The 23,214-nt window shown below is 28.5% G+C and overlaps 2 protein-coding genes across 6 annotated transcripts in view; one reads left to right on the plus strand and one right to left on the minus strand.

Annotated features, from left to right (window-relative positions):
* The first annotated feature begins 2,174 nt into the window (after positions 1–2,174).
* Ptp99A (Protein tyrosine phosphatase 99A) overlaps positions 2,175–23,214 on the plus strand; it is a 33,446-nt gene continuing 12,406 nt past the window's right edge. For 2 of the 4 annotated variants that reach the window (XM_075819973.1, XM_075820321.1), the window contains exons 1-3: positions 2,178–2,986; positions 13,755–13,894; positions 15,174–15,339. In XM_075819973.1, coding sequence (XP_075676088.1) covers positions 2,428–2,986; positions 13,755–13,894; positions 15,174–15,339 — 865 coding nt within the window. In that variant the 5' untranslated portion in view covers positions 2,178–2,427. Of the gene's footprint in view, positions 2,987–13,754; positions 13,895–15,173; positions 15,340–23,214 lie in introns of all 4 variants that reach the window. The other 2 variants (XM_075819362.1, XM_075819665.1) reach the window with 2 other exon arrangements.
* Positions 20,319–21,739, minus strand: LOC113790479 (retinol dehydrogenase 14-like). 2 transcript variants are annotated; one of them, XM_027340154.2, is made up of 3 exons: positions 21,217–21,736; positions 20,721–21,161; positions 20,319–20,655 (listed from the first exon to the last, which is right to left on the minus strand). In XM_027340154.2, exons 1-3 carry the CDS (start codon positions 21,697–21,699, stop codon positions 20,440–20,442), a joined length of 1,140 nt encoding a protein of 379 aa, XP_027195955.2. In that variant the 5' UTR covers positions 21,700–21,736; the 3' UTR covers positions 20,319–20,439. The 2 variants fall into 2 exon arrangements, with proteins under 2 accessions (XP_027195955.2, XP_075676035.1); XM_075819920.1 differs by having other exon boundaries at positions 20,546–20,669; positions 21,217–21,739.

A 23,214-nucleotide genomic window follows, 5' to 3' on the forward strand; every position in this document is an offset into this window, starting at 1 on the left:
TGAATATTTTTTACGTTTATCGTCGTAGGAAAAACGAAAAAAAAAATTCAATTTCTAAATTCTCAAACCAATTTTTCCACACACACACACTTTCTCAATGACCAAAAACGATTGAATTCTCACTTTTTTTTTCTCCAAATTTTGCAAATTTTCCGAATCCATCATCATTAAATTCCTTAAAAAAATCGACAGCCGGTAGTTTCGATTCAACCCGTCGTCGTCAACAATTTGAAGATAAATTTTTTTTCTCTAAAATTGATTTTCAATCGTTTCGGTTTTTTCTCAAGAATTTTACCCAGGAATTTTCAATCATCAATTTGGATTCTTCAAGTGAAATTCATTCATTCATTCATTTTTCGCGTTTCCTTATTCAGTATTTCGTTGTTTGACAGAAAAAGAAATTTAATTTCAACGAAGAAAGATAATGGAAAAATAATAGCTGAAAAAAAACCAGGCCAGAATAAAGAAAAAATTCTTACGGTAATTGTATGTGTGTGTGTGTATTGAGTAATTATGTCGGTCTGTGTGAAACTTGCTAATCATCATCATTATTATCATCATCATCATCATTGCAGGTCTACAGAATTACAAATGTTGTCCTTCAATGTCAATTATAATTGTTGCTGTGGATAAAATGAAATGAATTCATTTTTTTCATTAATGAAAAAAATGATAATTAACGTTCATCAAATTTTTTTTCTTGTTTTTGGTCCAATTTTTTTTCGGGCGTCATTTTTTTTGACCAACGGTCATCATCCTAATCAAGGCGTGCATTAAATTTTTTTTTCATTTTTTTTAATTATCATTATAATTTGATTATTCTGGATGATTTTTAATGATATTCCCGAAAAAAAATGAATAAAATGAAAATTCATTTCAATTTGGAAATTAATCTAGATTTTTTGTCAAAAGATGGCGCTAGTTTGAAAAATTTTTGCCATTTGAAAAAAATTGAAATAATCGAAAGAATTTTGAATTCCAAACAATAGATGGCGATGTTTATGCTGAGAATATTATCAAATGTATGAAGCACATTACCGGTCTCTTTTTTTTCCTTACTTGAAACTATTGCAATGCAGTGTGTTTAAATAGCCAGTCCATTCTCATTCATTCATTCATTCATTCATTCACGTTGTAAATTCTCTCTCCGGTCATGATCTTCGTCGTTTCTCTTTCTCTCTCTCTCTCTCGCACATTTTGAAAATTTTCTATCGTCGATCATCATAGGGCTGTTACTTTTTTCTGGGGAAATAACGACGCGCGTTAACAAAACCATTCAGTTTGATTCAAGTGTTTGACATGTCAACATGGGTAGCCAATAACACTGTTTTTCAAAATTTTTTTCAAACCACCTTTGACCGGTTCATTTTTAAATCCAGCGTAGTGAATTTCGTCTTATTAAACTATCGCATATGTCAATTCGGACAGAATCATTTTGTTCCAATCATACCGGCTATTCTTGAATTTTAATTGGAACAGTTCATTTTTTTCTGATTTGATTCTACGTTTTTTTTGGCAATCCCTTGATAATATTCAATGATGAATCATTATTATTTCATTTCATTATTATTATCGGGTGGATATTATTAATTCACTCTACCCACCATCATCATCATCATACAACGATAAAGTTCTTCATATTGTTGGCTACATCTTGTTACATTGATTTGTGAGTGTGCTACACTTGTTTCAAAAGCTACACTAGCCATCCAGCCAACCAACCAGCCAACTAACTAGCTACTATATAGCGATCCAAACAATGAATTCATGGATCGATCCAAAACAAAACCCAACGAAACGATTCACAAAATGTGATGTGTGTATGTGATGTTTGTACATGTGCTACCCCTATATGCTACTATCACTGCTACTATTCCGGTGAATGATTCCGGCAACTTATTTTTATGAATTGTTTCGTTCAAAAAAAAAAAACGGAATAAGTATTGATTGAAAATAGACATAGACTGTTCCATAAGCAGAATAAATATTTGATTCAAAACAACAGTAGTGTAGAAGAAGATGTAGTAGCAATAGGCAAAAGTAAATTAGGTTCCTGAATCATCGCTGATTCCAACAACACAAAAAAAAGCTTTCACATCTTCTATATATACAGAATAGAAGAAAAGAATGAGCAAAATCCCTATGAAATTGAGCACTAGAAACAAAAAAAATTATTTGGTCCATTCTGTATCATCATCATCATCATCAACAACAAAAACGAGAATCCATTGTTCTTTGGTTTGTTCTGGATTTAAAAAACAACGTTGAAGTTCATTGTTTCCATATCCGCAACATTTAAGATATTTTGTGGTTTTTGTTTGATGTGTTTGATTGTTTGTTTGTGTTTGTGTTTTGAAATGGCCAAATGAAATGACCGGATTTGATCAAAATTGACCATCAATATCAACAACAAACAAACAAACAAACATGGCAACAACATTGACCACATCAAATCATCATCATCATAAAATTGATGATAATAATTTTAACATCGACAATAATAATAATGATGATGATGATGATGATGATCAAATTATCATTATGACGATAGTCAATGACAATCATTCAAATAATACCGTTTGTGGTAATAAAAGGTTAAAAATTTTGTCATCGTCATCATCCGATGACAATGACAGGTATCATTGTCAATCATCAACTGTAAATTCTCATCATCATCACCGTAAACATCCATCTTCATCATCGCATTCATCATCATTGTGTTCATTACCATCATTAATAATTTTTCTCATTATTGATTATTTATCATCATTACGATTCTGTACTGTGAATATTGTACAAAAAAATTCTGGTCAAAAATTCTTATTATCAACAAATAAAATGCCAAATAGTCAATATTATTATTATCGAAATAAAAATTTATTCAAATTTTTTGTGCATTATTTATCATTAATAACAATGATGGCTTCGATTCTATTTATATGGCCATCATTGATAATTACAGCATCAGCTCAACGTATCCTAAATGGTATGTATTTCGTGTTTATGTATTGATTTACTGATTGAATTGAAAGACAGATTCTGTTTCATTTTCCCTTATAAACTTTTCTGTAAGTAAAATAGATTATAGAATTTTTCAATTTGATAGTAAATCAGGCTCATTGGCCTGAATAATAATGAAAAGCTCTTATCATCCATTTGTTTTGTTTGTCTGTTTGTTTGCCATGTTGCGGTATTCTTCTTCTTTAAGGATTTCTTTTTTCATTGCGATTTACGATGCCGCATGCGTATTTTACAGTTTTTTGAAAAAACTGAAATTCACTGTTCAGCCAAGCTAAACCATTTTCAAAAAAAAAAAATTATTTGGATGCGGATTGTGTGTGTGGGTGATAAGGAAAGAAAAAAAAAACATGAACCCTAGATTTAAATAATGAAATATAAAAAAAAATGTTCCCGAGAAACAAGATAATAATGATAAAACTAGGTCAACCAGTTTATATAGAAGTTTTTCAGTTTTTCTCGGGTTCAGAATTCTGGTTTTTTTTCATTTCTATTTCAACATTCAACATCAACACTGAAATGTTGTTGAAAGCCGGGTTGTCATTTGGTTTGTCTTCCTGTTTTTTCTTCTTCTGACCTCATACAAGTGTATGGAGAATGCTCTGTGTTCGTTTTTCACATTGCGATGATGATGATGCAAAAATATTTTCATTATTAAAAAAAATTGTTTCCATTTTTCGAAAAAAAGACTTGCTTTTCTGAAGAAGTTTAACAAAACATCGTGATTTTCAATATATATTCCATAAAACTGTGGACTGTAAATGTAAACGAAATCGAATGATAATCAAACACAAAATCGATAATATTTACATTACACACATTGATTCAAATGTGAAATCTTTTTAAAGGAAAAAAAACATGACAAATAAAAATAGATAAGATTATCTTTATAATCAAATAATGATGAAAGTTTTTATTTTCCAATTGCTGTCCAAACGAAAAAAAAAGTTTTCGCATGAACAAATCTAGCTAACTTTTTTATTTATCAAATGATAATCAGATTCGATTTTTTTCATTTCATTTCACTGATCAATTGTCTTTGAATTCAGAGGAAAAAGACAAAGATTTTTTCATTGCAATATCCAATGATAATTGATGTAAAATTATCACTACTTTAATTTGTTTGTTTATTGATTGATTGACTGACTAAAATCAAATGTTGTTCAGATTAGATCAGATCAGATCAAAAATCATCTAATCAACATGTTTGTCTTGTTGTTGTTGTTGTTAATGTTGATGATTATCTTGATGATAATTTCAATAAATCAGATAATCATTGTAGTCAAATTGAAAATGATGATTATCATTTGTACAAATCAGAAGCAGAAATCTTGTTCTGTTTCTTTTTTTTCAACCAAAATTAATTCAAATTGATCATCATCATGATACTTCGGTTACACAAGTCGAATTGAATTGAATGATTGAAACAAAACACTGCTCTACATTTCAATCAAAAAAAATGACCAATTTGATTTTCCCTTCATCCACAAAAACGATAAAAACATTTTCGGGTTATGTTAATCCAATTTTATTGACCTACTATATCATTTCTCCAATGATAAATGAATGAATGAATGAATGAATGTTTTTTGTAATCAATCAAAAATTTTATTTTGGCTATCCATTAGTATTTTTCATATATAAATTTCATTTACCGCCACCACCACCACCATCATTATCATCATTTGTAATATGTCAAGTTATTGTTTGTTTGTTTTTAATACACTTTTTTTATCATTATTACACTAATCAATCTTGTCCAAATGTTTTTTCCCTTTGCTTTACATTCAAAAATGTATATCGGTTACATATAAATAAAATAAATATAACATTTCAAAAAGTAACATCAATATTTGAAAATGATGATGATGATCATCATTATCCCGGTTGCAATGAATAAAATACAGTTTTACCGCAACCAAACACACACACAGTGATCTAATATCTTTAACTTATAATGGTAGTTTGTTATTTATTTAAGAAAAATCAGAAGAAAAACAAAAATCTTAACAATGATATTCTCAATCAATCATCATTGTTATACGTGATTTGTTTCATTTCATTTCATTTCAATTCCTTAAAATATTTTGATCAAAATGACCTGAATGAATAGGGCGGAATTTTCCATTTTCCTCTTTTTTTCGTTTTTTAATGATTCAATTTTGTTTCAAGTTTTCAATCCTCTATCAAACAAAACTCTTATTATCTCATTGAGTATGATGATGATGATGGTCAATTTGTATCAAATAAACGTTTTTATTTTTTTTTTTCTTTAAACTAAACTATAAAAATTTGATTCATCATTATCATCATCATCATCATCGTTTTCAAATACAATGTAATTTATTTCAGGAACAAACAAACAAACAAATTGATGCCTTTGTTGATGATGATGATCCAGAAAGTTTTGTTCCATTTTGTCCAATCATAATAATGATGATGTTTTTGAGGAAGCGTTTTTTTTGTTTGTTAAATATTTGAAAAAGCGGCCATTAAAATACGTGATTTTTTTCGATAATTGAACAAACTCAGCAGCAAAGATTTCCTTAAAATTCAACTTCAAAATTGGTGACAATTTGTTTCTTTTGTTTGTTTTTGTTTTTCGATAAAATTTTACCTACCTGCACAAACAATCTAAATTCAATTTCATTTTTATCAATCAATCGATCGATCGATCGATCTACATCCGATGATCATCATCGATTCAATTTGACTTTGTCCAAAATTTTTTTTCCTCACTTTGTTTGTTTGTTTGTTCAATTGTTATTGTATGGTCCCATCAAATTATCATTATAATTTTTTTTTTTCAAAAGAAAAGAAAATTTACTTTGAATCAAATCCAAAATAAACCGAAAATCAATTTTTAGCGTCAATCATCATCATCATCATCGCCATAATCGTTAGATCATAATGGTTTGGCCATACTGAAAAAAATTATGCCGACCATAAATTGGCCTTCAATAGAAAAAACTAGCTAAATAAATAAATAATATTGGCCAATCAATTGACCAATTGACCAATTCATCCATTCATTCATATGGGAATCTTTTTCGTTTTACGTTTATCGAAATGCATTTTTTCTTAAAAGACATCACCTGTGTGTGTATCCATCATACATCATCTTCTTTTTCTTCTTCTTTTTGAAAGGGATGTGTTACAATGTTGTCCACATTGCGTTTTGATTGATTGCCCATCCATGTTTAGTTTGTTTTCTGTTTTCTGTTTTGTTTTGTTTGTTTGAGATAACAAGTTGCCATCCATCTATCCATCCATCCATTTAGGCATCATCTGTTTGACGATGCCATCATCATCATCATTGCCGTCGAACAGATAAAACGATTTTTACTAACCAAACAAACAAACAAACAAACATCACAGACATAATTCAATTTCAAAGTTATTTAGACAAAATAAAAAATTTAATTTTTTTTTTACTTTTCCTTTTTCATTTCCATTCATGTTTGCAGAATGTTTTTTCAATTACCTTTGGCTTCGAGAGAGAGTTTTCAAGAGAAAAATGTTTGCCCATTGTCATCATAATGTAATGATGTTTTGATGTAATTTTTTTCTGAAAATGATTAACAATGAATTTTTTTGATTTTTCAAAAGAAAAAGTAGTTTTTTTTGTTGTTGCTATCCGCATCAACAGAATTTTCAATCAACATTCTTGAAATTTTATTTGACATAAATTTTTCGTATGAAAAGTTTTCTTCTGAATGTCATTTTGAATGTTATGTAAATTCATTTCTTGCTTCAAAAAAAGATTTTACATTTTTTGACTTGAAATGAAATGATTTGACTGAACTAAACTTTATCTAGAATTTCAAATTCAAACAGCAACAAAAAAAAGTAAAATCTTAATAAGATTATGAAAAACTTTACAAAGGATTTTCAATAGTGATGGTGTTATGATTTATGTGTATGTGACATTTATCCAAAACGACGATGGCATTTCATTCGATTGATTGATTGATTGAATGCCAGGTTGACAATACGTTTTATTTTATCTTTTATCTTTGATTTTTTTTTCAAATGATGAAAACATTAATGACTTTTTTTTTGTTCATAATTGTTCGAGTGAAGAAAAAATTTCATTATCAATCGTTTGGTGTTGAAAAAAATGGAAAAATTTCATCATAATAATAATCATTGTAAGCACGAAAACCTATGCAATTCCTGTGTATTGACTGCTGATATGATGTAACATTCTGATAATTTATTGTTATCAGAAGAATGACGATGACATTTTTTTTCTAATGGCCATATTGGCCATATGTTCATCTGTATTTTTCGTAAATGTCATTGTCATTATCATCATTATTATCATCATCGTCGTTGTTGTTGTTGTTGTAACACATCTTTTAATTATCATTCAATGTTTTAGCCATAGCTTGATTGCTATTTGGTTGGTTGATTTGATAGTTTTTTAAGCAGCAGCAGCAGCAAAAAATTGGAAGAAATTGGAAAATTCAACCTTCCCTCTGCTGTTGTTGTTGTTGATTTGCCCTTCATCATTTTTCCATCATCAAAAATCATTATCATTCATTCATTCATTCGACTATAGCGTTTTAATTACACACAGACACCATAACCACAATTCATGATGTTTCCTTTTTTGATTTTCGTATTGAATCTCGGTCCAATGAGTTCTATTTTCTCAATGTATATATGTTAATTAGTAATAATCATTGCTCATACCTACATTTCCTTTCAAATTTTTTTTTTTCGTAGGTTTGAACTTCAATTATGATGATCATCATCGACAACACCATTTGATGATAATGATGAACATGATCTTCATCATCATCATCATTGATCGCAAAGGATATGTGTGTGTTTTTTCTTCTTCGTTTTTGCAGTTTGTTATTAGCCAAAGAAAAAAAATTCACCATTCTCATCTTACCTTGTTGGTAAATAAGGGTTGAATAACATACGAAAATTTGCATATTTCAAAACTTTTTTTGATCAAATATGAATAATATTATTTTTGAATATGAAGTGTAAAAAAACACGGAAAACACATATAAGCACAGCAAAAAGGGAATAATTAGAAGAAGAAGAAGAAAACTACAGCAACAGAAATTATTTTTTGAATATTTTAGCTATCTAAAATTTCAAATAAGATAATCTAGTGTTAGATTTTTTTAATGTTTTCAATGTTTTCGCATTATTTTGTTGCCAAAAGAAAAAAATGTATAAATCTTTTTTTTTAAAGAACTACAAATGATGATCATAAAGATCGGCGACATTTGATGATGGTAAATAAATGAGAATATGGTCATCATATAAATGTGAATGATTTGAATCTTTATGGTAAAATTGATGGACTGATGATAATATCGGTTTGATAAACACTCGCTACACGTCTAATATTTTTTGTTATTCAGAAGCTAATTTTCTGTTCAAGTTTCCATCATTAAGATCTTTTATGATGAATCGAATGATTATGATGAAGAGAAACTTTCAATTTGAAATCTGAAAAAATATTTGCAATGTAGCAAACAAAAAAATAATATCAAAACTCGATAAAAGGTGATGACATGCCATTAACGGATTCGTTCAAGGTTTGTTTTATTTTTGATTCAAATTCCTGAATATAAGTAATGGATACTTTTTTTTTGATCAAAATCATATTCACTTTGGCCACTTTTTTTCCGAAAAAAAGAAGAACATTTACACCAAAAAGCAAAAGATGTATATCTTTTGATTTCCAAAAACAACATACATACATTACTTGTGTGTTTTTTCTTGGTAATAAATATAAATTTTTGCTGTTGTTTCGTTGTTTTTGTTTTGTTTAAGTTTTATCTTCAATCTTTTTGGTAAACCAGGTTTTTTTCGTTGTTTCGAACAAACAAACGATGACATTCGATAATAGATGGGATAAACTAAAGAATGAATACAGACATGAAAAACAGACAGAAAGATTTTTTTTAATAAAATTTCTTTTTTCGGCTATTTTCATCCAACCAAAAAAGATCGGATTTATTGTGATGTTTATGATGTTTTCAAGCAGGGGTATTATGGATTTTTTTCGGACAATGATGATGATGATGATGAAATTCACAAATAAGATTTGTGTATGTTATGTATGTCGTCGTTGTCTTTGTGTGTTATATTGAAGATGATATTTTTGATTTTTGAATAGATTATGTTGTTGTTGTTGTTGTTATCATTGTGTTGTTATTTCTGGTTGACCATAAGATTTTTCTATTATTATTTTCGGTAACAAAAAATGATTTAATCGTGATCAGTTTGGATCAGAATTTTTTCAGGATTTTTAAGAAAAAATGTCAAAAGATGTTATATATGTCATGCTTGACATTTGGGAGATTTTCGAAAAGATTCGGCCATGATTCTTTCCGTTATGATTTCTAAAGTTGAAAAATTATTTTAATCAAAAAAAGAATCAATTCAATCAATGGCCGTGAAAGAAAAAAAAGAAGATTTTTCTTCTTCGTCGACAATTTGTTCATTGCTATGATTTCTTCTTTTTTACACACAATTATCGGTTATGCTCGGTTTGATTTCAGATGAGCAACAAACAAATCTAGCCAGTCTAGATAGATAGATAGATAGATAAAAAGATTTGATACAGTGAAAAACTTTGTTCACATATGAATTTCGGTCGATTGGCTAGTCGGTGCTGTATGTCATCTTCTTTTACCTTATCATCCGAACACCTATGTGTGTTCTTGATTTTCCGACCGTGACAGAACATAGTGAAGACGAACACAGAGAAGAAAAAAATAACCCAAACACAGAGATCTTGTCATTCGTCATCATTATTCTCGCGATTTTTTTTTCTTATTAATTTTTTTTCTCGCTATTTCGAAGAATTTTGTTTATTCATTTTTGGCTTGGTTTGGTTGGTTGGTGATAATAATGTTCAACAAACCGAAACAACAACAACAAAAATCCATAACAAACCTTCCCCCCAATGAATAATGGACAATCATCATCATCATTTGGCGTTATCATCATTATCATTTTGTTTGTTGTCGATGATGATTTTTCTTTACCTTCTTTGGTTCATCATTATCACCATTCATATCTACGATTACATCGAATATACTTTGTTGTTGTTTAAATTCAATTCAAAAAAATTCAATTTGACGCCGACGCAAATACAGAACAACAACAAAGTTTAACAATGAACCATCAACACCCCCTCTCTTTGTTGCGCCAAAAAAAAAGTTCACCTAAATTTCTAGCTTCAACAAGTATCTATTCTTTTCTTTTCATTTAAAGAAAAAACAGGCCAAAGGCAAGAGAAAAAGAAAAAGAAAATAAACGAGATTCAATTGTTTGCATCCGTCAATTGAATTTTGAATTGAATTTTCTGTATTTTAAATAGTTAGGTCACCCTTGTTTGAACATACAATTGCACAACAACAACAAGATTCGTTGATTCAATTGGACGGTTTTTTTTCTTTCTTTCTGGGTTGTTAAAGGAAATTGATTCCTTCCTTTTTTTTCCTTTCTTTCATCAACCAAAAATATCAAACGAAACGAAATGCTATATGCTTCGGTGATTAATCTTTAATTACCTGTAACCAAAAAAAAAAAAAAGCAAGACAAGGTCCTTAGGGCTGCTGCTGGTTACGCACGTGCAAATTTTCTGCACAAAAAATTTGTCGCTTGTCATTTTTTTTCGTTTTTTCAAGAAAAATTCATTTTTTTCTTCATCACAAAAGATAAAGATGATTTTTGTCAAACGACAAAAGGAAGTCGACAAATAATCATTTGGTTTCTTCATTAGATCAACAATCAAATCAATTTGTTTTGTTTTTGTTTTGCGAAAAAGTTTCTCCTGAAATCATCCATCCATTCAAATTGGTCCGTTTCATTCATTCATTATCCTGATGAACTAAAAAGATATTTAAATTTTTCCTAAATTTTTGAATATTTCAAACCCCTCAAAGGTAGTAATTATCATTTGGTTTGGTTTGTGTTTGTGTGTGGTTTTTTTTCTCGATGTTTTTCATTGTAATGATGTAGTGAATTATGAGAATTTTTTTTTTGCTTTCTCTCCATAATGTCTATCACGATATTAACATCGTTTTTTTTTGCTGAATATTGACAAGACAGACTTCATCATCGAAATGATTTGCGTGCAGTTTTTTTTATCCCCTGAAAAACAGAAAAAGATTCTTTAAAGAAATTCTCATTTCATTATAAAAGAACCAAAGACCAAACCCAGAAAAAAATGAACATAATAATCATCATCATTGACATCCAAAAATTACCTTGATTTTTTCGCATTCAATATCTTCATATCTGTTACAATAAACATAGACAATGATTTTATCATCCAACACACACACACAAAAGAGTTATGAACTTTTCTGAATGAACATTTTCATTTCATTTCATTTTCCGGATAAGATTACAAATGATAATCATCAAATGAATGAAGATGATCAGTTTGATGATCAGTTTGATGTTGACAATATATATCCAATTTCAATAAATATTGTTAACATCCATCCGTCGATGTTCAAATGGAACGATGATGATGATCATCTTGACCAATTTCATGATTTTCATCCATAATAATAATGTTAATTTACATTTTTCATCATCAAAATCATCAAAAAATGAATGAATGAAAATGAAAATCTTTGTTCGTGACTTCCCATTTCATTTGTTGCTAATCATGTTCTCTCTTTATCATCAAAAAAAAAAAATCGAGTATTGATCACAATTGATTGATTTGAAGAGATAGAAACATACACACACACACAGATAGATAAAATGAAAAGTGAAACATCTTTACGTTTATCATCATTAGTCAAATTCATCAACAACAACAACAAAAAAATTATCTTAATTTGATCCATAACAGAATTTTTTCGTTTGTTTTCAATCAAATTTTATCGTTAAACAACACACACACGGTAGTCCCCTTGCAATATGACAGATGTTTTTTCTTTTTTTCATATTGGATCTTGAAGATTTTCCAAAAGTTTTTTTTTTTTTTGATAGATTAAAATCTTCGAGACACACGAGTAGTTTCCTTTTCAATTGAAGACTGAAAACAACAGAAACAAAACAGAAAATCAAAACAACGAAAATTTTCCTGTTCAAATACGCATAACTAAGGTATAACCTTTGACCGACCAAACAAAATGAAACGAGACCTGTTTTGTTTTGTACTGTAGTGGATGACAGATGTTCATCGATAACTTGGCTTGTTGGCTTGGCTTTGGTCACACACACACTACGCATATAAACGTACAGTGTTTTTTTTTTTTGGTTGAAAGTTTCAATGGACTCAACTTGATGGACAATGTTTTTGATGAAATAAAACACGTAGGCTGATACCATACACATCTGTCGATGGTCAAACACCGGACATATATTGAAAAGACCTGTTGTTTTTTGCTGTTAATTTAAAATCCAGGTTTTTTTTCTTTCAACTAAACCAATCACAGTCAACAACGAGTTGTTTCGTGAAAAAATGAAGCAAAATCAAACTTTCATATGCTTAGTTCCTGGCTACTGGAAAACATTTCAATTTTCAATCTGAATTAGAGATATGGGAAAAAACACAAGTTCATTTCCCATAAAACTAAACCAAAAAAACCCAGAAAACACAACACAAAGAATCAGAATTTCTATCAAAAAAATATTCTATGATTGTTGACAGATGCAAACGACATCGGTTTTTAATTCCCAAATCAGAATTGTTGTTCACTGTGGTTCCAGAAACAACAACAACAACCGAAGCCAGCAGTAAAAATAGAAAAAGTTGCAGCTGCGCACGTCTGTTTCAATTGCAAAATTTATTTTTATTATTCAAAAAAATCAATAAAAATAATAATTTTTTCATTTCTCCCACGATTCACACATCTGTAGTATCTGATATATGAATTTTTGAAATGAATGTTTGATTACCAAATAAACATCATTAAAATAAACCATCTGTCCGCGTTTTTGATTTATTCTTTTGGATTCTTTTTCGAGAACCGTTAAAATCTGTATAAATGTGTCGGACTAGAGAATTTTTTTCCCAGGTGTATGCAAAATGTAGATTTCATCCAAAAAAAGAAAAAGAAATCCGATTTCATTTTATTTTGTTTCAATGTAATTTTATTATCATTCGTTTTGTTTTGTTTGTTTACTTGGTATCGAAGAAAACTAAAAAAGAAAATCTGCTTGAAAAGATGTTTATTACCCTATTTTGTTGTATCATTATTTGTCGGGCAGAGAGAGAGAGAGAGAGAGATTTGCTAATGGATGATCAAAAGTAATTTTTTCTTTTTCTTTTTTTTTCTGGTTGATTTTCAATCAATTCAAATCAAATTGAAATTAGTTTTTGAATTTCTCCATTGACAAATTGATCATTTAATTTAAATTTAAATTAACGAAAAGAAAAACTTTTCAAATTTTAATTAATTATTCTGTCATAGGAAAAAAAGGGATGATTTCTTTCTTTCATTCAGTTCAACCCTTTTTTTTAATGGCTGCTGTTGCAAATGACAACCGAATCAAATTTTCTGATTATTAATTTGAATTTTCTTCTTTTTTTTTCTTTCTTCCCATATCCATCCAACCAAATGACATCGCTTTCTTTCCGGTTCATTCAATCACATCGCACAAACAAACATCAATCAACAAACGAACGAACCAAAACCAAAACAATCTTCTTGTCCAAAATTTCATGGATTTTTCAAATTGAAAAAAATGAAACTTTAATGTTTTTTTGAAAATTTAAATTCTCCCACGAACAGGTGATTTAGGACAACAACTAGAATTTCATAATATTTATACACGTCGTGGTAGTAATACAACAATTGTTTGTGAACCAGCATCTCGTGCTACTAAAATTTATAATATTCAATGGTTTAAAGATGAACGTAAAGTTGTTGAGGTAAGTTGCTTTTCCCCTTTTCCCCATTTTATTTCCCCTTTTCTTCATACAGTAAAAAACCAAATTTTTCCATATAAAACAATAAACGAATAATCTCATAATAAGGAGCCATAGTCAGTCAGTCAGTCATTCGATTGACACATTACAATGATACAACAATCCTTTTAATGGATAAAAAACACCAAGCAGAAATTCACCTGAACATTTTTTCATTTTCGTGTAAATTAGTCATTGTTGTTGGACCTGAGAAAAATTGGCCTGGAAAAAAAGCGCACACTGACTAGATAGATGTATTAGTGAACGAAGAAAACAAACGATCATTTGTTAACGAATATACAATGTGTGTGTCGAATGGAAAAAACTTTACTCACGATTTTTTCATACTGAAAAAATTCTTGAATATTTTCTTTTCTTTTCTTTTTTCTCTCATACGATCCACGAATGATATCGATAAATATAGCCAGAAAAAAAAGAAAAAAAAGATTCAAACACCGAACAAAGATCGATTAATAGAAATTTTCAGTTTTTCTGCTTTTCTTCTTTTCTTGTTCACATTCAAATCATTCAAATCATCATCATTACCTGTATTTTGTTTTCTGTAGCTTAATTTGCATAAATGCTAATTTTAATCGGTCAAATAATTGATCAGAAATCAGTTATCTTCTTTTTTTTCTTTACAGTGGTAAAGTTTTCTGTTTTTCCCTTGCTTGCTCGCACACACATAAATTGATTGATTTGAAAATCAATTTTTTTTCAATTACATTCTCTCTCGGACCTTGTGAAAAAAAGGCCTGATGATGATTATCATTATGATGATGATTGTCTGATGATGATCCTAGAAATCATCATCAATTCAATTGCTTAGAAGTGTCTGTTTTTGTTTCTTGTTTCTCAATCTTCATTTTTTTTCTTTGCTTTCAAATTGGCCAATTATCTGAAGAAGAAGAAATGGAAGAACAGGAATGGAAATGAACATTCAGCAAAATGATTGACGACGATTATGAACAACGTTTGCTTATAATGCTTTCACTTGATTTGTTCGGGAATCCATAAAACTTATGCAAAATTCATAATTCATATCATGAACATCGTTTATGTTGATGATGATGAGCCATATAGCTATTTTTCTAGGTCTGAAAGCAATTATTTTCTCATCAAATTCACTATTCACAATGGAAAACGAGAGAATTTTCTCCTTTCCCATTTTTACCTGGTTGCTTTAATTTCACTTTTTTTCACTTCTTTTTTTCTTGGTTTATTTTTTTTCAAAATTACACAGATTGAAAATCAACGAATAATTAATTGGCAAGTTGGTGATCATGTTTCATTTGTACCGGAAACTGGTGCATTATTATTACGTTCAGTATCGTTTCGTGATTCGGGTGATTATTTATGTTTGGTTAATAATAAACGTGAAAATGGTCAAGTTCGTCTTATGGTTCAAGGTAAAATCCTTTTTTTTCTTTCTTTCATTCACTTATTCACACTTGTTATATTTTGAAAAAATAAAATAAAATTTATCATTTCAAACAACCATTGACAGAAATAGCCACAAATAAATTTCAAATGAAAAAAATCTTATTTTTTCCCCCCCATCAAAGTTATAAATCTTTCAGCAGGTCGTCATCATGATGACCGACCTATTGATCTATTGCATCTTGTCACAACGATTTATACATTTGTTTGTTTGTTTTTCTTCGGGGCTTCTGGTCAAGTAGTGTGGTCGTTATAAATTAAAAAGTTTTTTGTTTTTGTTTTTTCATTTTCCAATTCTATGGAAATAAAGATGTATCGATTTTTTTCAGTTTTTCATTCTCAGTTCTTGTTGTTGTTGTTACGGAGAAAAAATCCATAAATTATCCACAGAAAAAATTCTTAACAATTTTCAATTATTGTTGTTGAAAAGTTCACTGGAATTTTCATTTATTGAATTACGTTTGTCAAATTCATGTTTGACAGCAAAAATTTCACTTTATTTTACCTTTTTGAATCGATTATGAATGATGTTGATGTTGACGATTTATTATCCAAAATAAACAAACAAACAATAATTTCTCTGGATAATTTTGTTCAGGTAGGTAGGAGTGTTTGATCACGACGATCAAAGACCCGCATCTTGTAACCGAATTTTTTTTTTTGTTTTCACTGAAAGATCACATCATTTTTGCTTCAGTGCAGTCAGACCAATTATTTAAACAAGTAAAACGTAACAACCACCGATCAACATTAGATGATCTAGTTTTTGTTTTCAAGTTTTTCAAACAAAAAAATCGATCATAAATTATCGATACTTGATGAACAACGTTTTTGGCTATCAAAAAATTTCATTTTTTTCAAACGAAATGAATTTTCAAACAAGATTTTTGTGGTCAAAATGAAGAAGAATCATCCATTCTATGTTGATATTCTTTCAAATCAAATCAAAATTGTTCTTTATTGCTTTCCGAAAACAATTCGTGAGTTTTTTCACAATTCACAATTCATTCGTAAATCATTCATTTAACATAAATATTTATGGGGTTATTTTTGTTTGTTTGTTTGTTCTTGGTAACTGAGTTAAGAAAAGAAAATTCTCGTGATCATCATACCTTTTACCTATTACGATGTTTACCTAACAATTATCCTGACGAATATTATTCACATTCATCGACCATAATGTTTATAATATACAATTAACCCATTGATTGTTTGGTCAATTTTTTTTTGCCTTTTTTTTCTGGTTTCCACACAATTTTTTTCGTTGTCTAACCGGTCGTTTGACGATCAAATTGATCAATCCAAATCGATTTTTATTATTTATTAGTCAATTGTGATGAACGGATGAATGAATCGACGAAAAAAAATAATCCTCATACAAAAACAGAAAAGTTTGACAAGCGGAAAACCCAAGACGAAATAACAAAATGAAATGGCCACAAAATAACCTAAGTGATGTACGGCCATGATGATTAGCAAAAAAAAAAATTTTCCATTTGCAAAAATGGCCATAAATTCAATATAAAAAAAAACTTTTTGTTGTTGTTGTTGGAATTTGAATGACCGGACATTTTTATTTTTTTTCTGGTTCAAAAAACAACAACAACAAGAATTTCTTGTGGCCTACAATTAAATATTGACTGGAAACCAAAAAACAAACAAACAAAAATAACATTTTTCCGGTCAAAAAATTTTTAATGGAAATTTTTTTTATTGCCAAAGATGGAGAGATGTCAATTTCGTTGTTTTTTGTTGTTTCTTTTTTCCTTTCACTGAAAAAAATATCCAATTTACCTGTCTTGTCATTTTGAATTTAAAATCAACATTATAATAATAATGATGATGTTAATCATCAAACTATTAAGAAGTATGCAAAAAATAAACTCAAACCATGACCAAAGGTCAATCATGTTTATAAATGTTGAATTGTGTGATCGATATTTATAGCTTATGAATGAATGAATGAAAATATGAATTATTAAAACATCAAACTACGGTGGCCATCATTGAATTAGCTTTGTTGTTGTTGTTGTTGAACATTATTTTTTCCAAACAAAATGAAAATATTATTATCAGTCACGCCGATTTTTATCGCAAATGTGTGTTTGCATGTACCTTTGCTATATATTTTTTCAAACGGATTCAGATAAGAAAAAAAAAACACTGTTTCTTTTCTTTCTTTTGGTTGGTTTTCGACATGCTAATAGCCATCATGATCAAAACATGATGATAAACCTTTTGTTGAAATAGTTTCTGAAATCAACATTGTTTGATGTTGATGATCAAAGTGAAGAAAAATCAAATCAAACAAACAAACAAACAAATGCCACCATCATCATCCAAAACACAGTGATGCTTTCAAACTTTGAGAAAGAAAAAAAAACAATTCAACTTTGGAAACAAAAAACAAAAAAAAAAAAAAATTGCCTTTGAAAATGAAATACCGTTATATAATTTTCAAATGTTTTTTAAGTTTCGTTTTTATAAGATGCTCCAAGATAGATGTTATGTCAATAATAATAATAATAATTTTATTTAATTATATGATACATGATGATAAAGGGAAAATACTTTTTGGTTAAAAGCATCTTTTTTTTTTTGGTTTGTTTGTTTGTTTTTTCAAGTAGAAAAAAAGGAAATCCTTTTTTTTTGAAAAATCTATGTGATTCCTCAGAATAAAAATCAAATGTTCAAATCATCATCATCATCATGATTGTTCTAGATTTAGCAAAACTTTTTTATTTTTTTTCCCTTTTTTTAAAAAAAATTTACAGAAAAAAAACAAATCTAGATCAAAGTTTATTTCTGATTGTTTCATTTTTCGAAAGAAAAAAAATCATGATTTTTTCTGGCTTTCAAATCTGACAATCTTTTTTTTTGAAACGAAACAAGGCAATTATCTTATCGTTGTCGGTAAATTGTGTACCATCACCACCACCAATCAATGATGTCATTTTGTTTAAAAAAACCAAATAATATCGCACACAAGCAGATGTCTTTCACTATTATCAACATCATTTCAACGAAGAAAAAAAATTGATAGATAAAAATCTCAGAAACAAAATCAGATAAGATTTTTTAAGTTGTTCATTTTGTTGTTGTTGTTGTTGTTTTTCATATTCAAATTGACGATCAAAGTGTTATCTGATTATATTATCTCTTTGATCAAAAATGAAAAAAAATTGATGATGTATGATGGTAAAACAACAACAACAACAACAACAGCGAAGAAGATGAGAAAAAAAATTTCAAAAACAGGTGTTTCTCTCTCGCTCTACTCAATATTACCTGGTTTTTTTGGTTTAACACCTTGTCATCATCATTATCATTATCATCATCATCGATTATGATTGGATTTTTTCATTTCTGTTTCATACCTAGTTGTTAATCTTCACATTGGATAATCTAGATTTTTTTGTTTTTTGTTTATCTCTGTCTGTGTATGTTCTGATTAATCACAAACACACACAGAGAGACAATAGCTAATCTAGATCTTTTTTTTACTTAAGGTACAATATTTAAATTTGATTTTTGATTTTTTTCAAAGATGGAATTTTTAAAAAATTTGAATTTGATTTTACATCATTACTCTTCGTCATCATTTGATAATCAAAAGGTATTTTTTTTTTCTTGGAGATTTTCACAGAAGCCTGATGCATCTGTGTGTGTGTGAATTTTTTTTCATCCGTTTGAAAAGAAAAAAATTATAATTATCCTTTTTCGCTTGAATGATGACCAAGTGACCAATTTATAATGATAATGATGATTATAATCTAAATTTAGGTAGGTGGTCAAATTTAAATGACAACCGTACATATGACAATCGTTCGATAATCGTTTGATAAATTCAGGTAAATCCATTAACGCTTAGTTTCGTCCAATTATTGCCAAAATCTTTGTGATCATTGATCGATTATATGATGGATAATTCTGGTTTTGTTTGTTTTTTTATTCAGATGAAAAAAAGCCACATAAAATGATTTCATTTTTCATCGATTCAAATAATTATAATGTCATAAATTTATGTTTGTTTTTCCTTCTATGTTGTGTTCAATGTTCAATTCATCATCATTTTCAATCTGGTTTATCCACATACCAAGAAAAAAAGAAATCCTGATGTATTTTGCTTGCTGGATGATTCTATCCATTCATTCATCTTTTCAATGTCCATTAATCTTGTATTTGTGGTTATGGTCATCATCATCATCATCATAATCAAGTTATAATCTTTAAATCGAATCGAATCGTTTATTCGGTTCATTTGTCATCGCCATTGCCCCATCAATAGATGGATGATGATGATGGAAATGATGATCATTCAATCTTGTAATCTTTTCTTCTTACCGAAAATCATTATTATTATTCATATACGATGTTCTTTGAGATTGACGTTGTGTGATTATCTCCTTTTTCGTTATTTTTTTTTCATAACTGAATTGTATAACCAAGAAAAAAAACGAACAAAATAACCGGGTAAATAGGTATTTAGTGTTAGTGTGATGCCAATCACATTGCTTTGTATCTACATTCAATACCATAACATTTATTTCATTACAGGCATAGACACAGACATTGTGTCAACAAACAACATTTCAATCGATTCATTTTTCTACCATGATTTCATAGTTTACCAATTTTAAACGCATGAATAGAATGAAAATCCTAAATATTGAATGTATATTGGAAATAGATTTGTTTTGGTAAATGGTTTTTTTTGCTTTTTTTTGGGGGGGGATAAATGTGATTTATTTTCTTTTTAAAGCAAAAGAAATCTCATCAACAAAATGATGACTTTTGGATAAAGATGATCCTTGAAAAATTCTTTCTTTTCTTTTCTTTGCAAATGGACAATGTGAATAGTGAACTTTATCGGTTTTTTTCCGATTTTTTTTCGTGTAATAATGGTTTTTGATTAAGTGTTTATATTGCTAATAATAATACAAATTGGTTTGGCATCTCCCCCTCCAAAAATCAAATTCATTTATTTTGTTAGTTTTTTTTTTGTTGAGAAAAATAAGTTTTTTATTCAAGAAAACGAATTATCCATCAATCAGGTCAATCATGTCATGTTAAAAATATTCCATCAATCGATTATATTCATCATCAGTAAGCCATTGACGTAAATCTTGCCATGTTTGTTGCCATAATTTTTGTTGTAGATTTTCATCATAAGATATTTCGCTGGATTTTTGTTCCCATAAATCTTCAAAATATTTACCACTTTTATTCAGTAATTTTGGTGATAATGTTGCGAATAAAATTGTTTCAGCACCTTCTTGGGTTGACTAAAAATTTAAAACTTCAAGATAAATGAAAAAAAACCCGAACAAAAATCAACACACACACGTACCCTTGTAATTGAATTCCAAATAAAATCCGGTACTTTTATTGGTAAAATTCTACCAATCATACTTGATCGACAAATACCTGGATGTAAACAATTTATTGTCAACGAATAATCATTATCATTGGTGGATTTTAAATTATTTTCAATCCATTTATTAAAACGATATGTAAACATTATACTGGCTAATTTTGATTGACTATATGATAAAAATGGTGAATAAGATTTCTGTCGTAATTGTAAATCATCAAAATTAATCGAACAAAATTGATGCATAATCGATGTTACAATTATAATACGGGATTTTTGTTGTTGATGAAATAATTTCAATAATTTTATTATCAATAAACAATGACCATAATAATTGATTGCCATTGTTTTATTGAAAAATGTTTCTTTTTCATCATCATCATTTGTTTCAGGCATCAATACACCACCATTGCATATCTATCAGGGAGAGAGAGATGATTCAATATGAAATTCAATAACAATAATAACAAACCAGATAATCAATTTTAGATTCTTGTTTACAAATTTTTTCAACAAATTTCATAACCGAATCCATTGAACCTAAATTCAATGGATAAATAATCAAACGATCTTTATATTCCGATAAATTTGAATCGGATAAAATTTTTTGTTTAAAATTTTCAATTTCATTTTCATTGGAATTTAAATCCAGTTGTGAACTACCGGTAATAATTTTCGAAATATTTTTCTCCTGCAATAAATATTTGATTGTTTCCAAACCAATACCACGTGTACCACCAGTAATTACACAGATTTTTTCATCCAAACAAATTGTCGAATTGCCAAATTCTTTATCAAAATTCAATTTTTTCCAACCAAATAATTCAAAATTTCGAAAAAATTCTTTAAAATGATATTGGATACATCGAAACAATAATATTATTGGCCATATTTTTAATGAAATATGTTCAATAATACGTATTAAATTTTGTAAAACTTTTTCAACGACTAACATTTTTAAATTCTCGACTTGTGTTAAATAATCTAAACACAAATGGAAATGTTAAACATTGGTTGATTGATTGATTGATTGTTGAGGATTGTGCTCGATAACAATCAATGGTTATTAGATTAATGTTTATCAGGTTAGTTAATATAATTGTTATAACCACTCTATCAATACTTGTACTGATTAACATTGATTTTGTCATGAGATTTTTTGTTTGGTTGTTTATTTGATTTAGTTCAATATACTTCGAATGATAAAAATCATCATATCGAAACAATCGAAAAACAAAATGTTCTTGTTTTGGTGCTTTCATTTATGATAACATTTTATCGTTTCTTTTTTTTTTGTTCGTTTAAAAATATCAAAAATTTTTCTTATCAAATTTTATTCAAAAATATGAATTTGGCCAAATGTAATGAATGTGCAAAAAAAACCAAATGTAAAAACTAACACCTTCAGTTCACCTGATGAATTTTATATATGATTACAAGATGTTGATCATCATGACTGGCGTCAATGTTGATGATGATATATCCAGTCAGTCAGTAGTTTTTTAGCCTTCTATCTTTGAATCTTATTCATAATCATAATGATGATGATGATTATGATGATAAAAAAATAGTCTACCAGTTGACCAAATGTGATTAAGTTATATCATCTTTTTTTTTTCATAGTTTTTTTAGCTTTTTCTAAATCCACATATACATATTCTATTCATTTATCATTATTATTATTATTATTATTATAAACCATGTTTTCATCATGTTCATGGATTTTATCATGTTATCTAGTTTTCTGCACTGTCCACATTGATGAAAAAAAAATATTAAGGATGTTGATGAAGATGATGATGATGATGATGAAAAATCATCATCATCATCATTGACCGCCACACTTTTTTTTTTTGTTTTTTTGTTTTTCAAACTGGCCACCCGAAAAAAAAACCTAATGATTTTTTTTTCATCATCATCTTGATTATAATCATGAATATTTTCATTGTTTTTTTTGTTTGGAGAAGGATTTTGTTTTCCTGAAACAGTTTTCTCATTGTTGCTTCTGGTATTTTCATTGAATTTCGGTTCAATTTTTTGTTTGTTTGGTTTTTCTAAATTTTGATTTTTGATTCATTTTTGGTTTTTCACGGACAGCCAGACAGCCAGCGAAAAAAAAACGGTTTTCAACACCATTTTGGCAATTAAAAGAAAATATGTATTTTGTGATTGACAAGTGTGTTTAGTGTGTTGGTGTGAGTGTGTGATCACAAGGTGGGTTACCTTCAGGCAATAAAAAAAAACAACCGACATTCATCATATCTATCTATCTGTGCGATGATGTGTTGATGATTTTTTTTGTTGATAAAAGATCGGAAGAAAATATAAAACGGTGTAACAATGAATCAATGAATAAATCTGAATTCGTTTGGTTAAGATATTACCATTGAAAATCTTTGAATTTTTTTTTCTTGATGCTTTTCAAACAAAAGCAAAGCGAAAAAGCAATGAAAAAACAACATTGAAACAC

Source organism: Dermatophagoides pteronyssinus, unplaced genomic scaffold, assembly GCF_027571235.1.
Source record: "Dermatophagoides pteronyssinus isolate colony J.1.1.1.1 unplaced genomic scaffold, Derpt_VIB-CSIC_2022.12 sq0001, whole genome shotgun sequence".
Classification (NCBI taxonomy): domain Eukaryota; kingdom Metazoa; phylum Arthropoda; class Arachnida; order Sarcoptiformes; family Pyroglyphidae; genus Dermatophagoides; species Dermatophagoides pteronyssinus.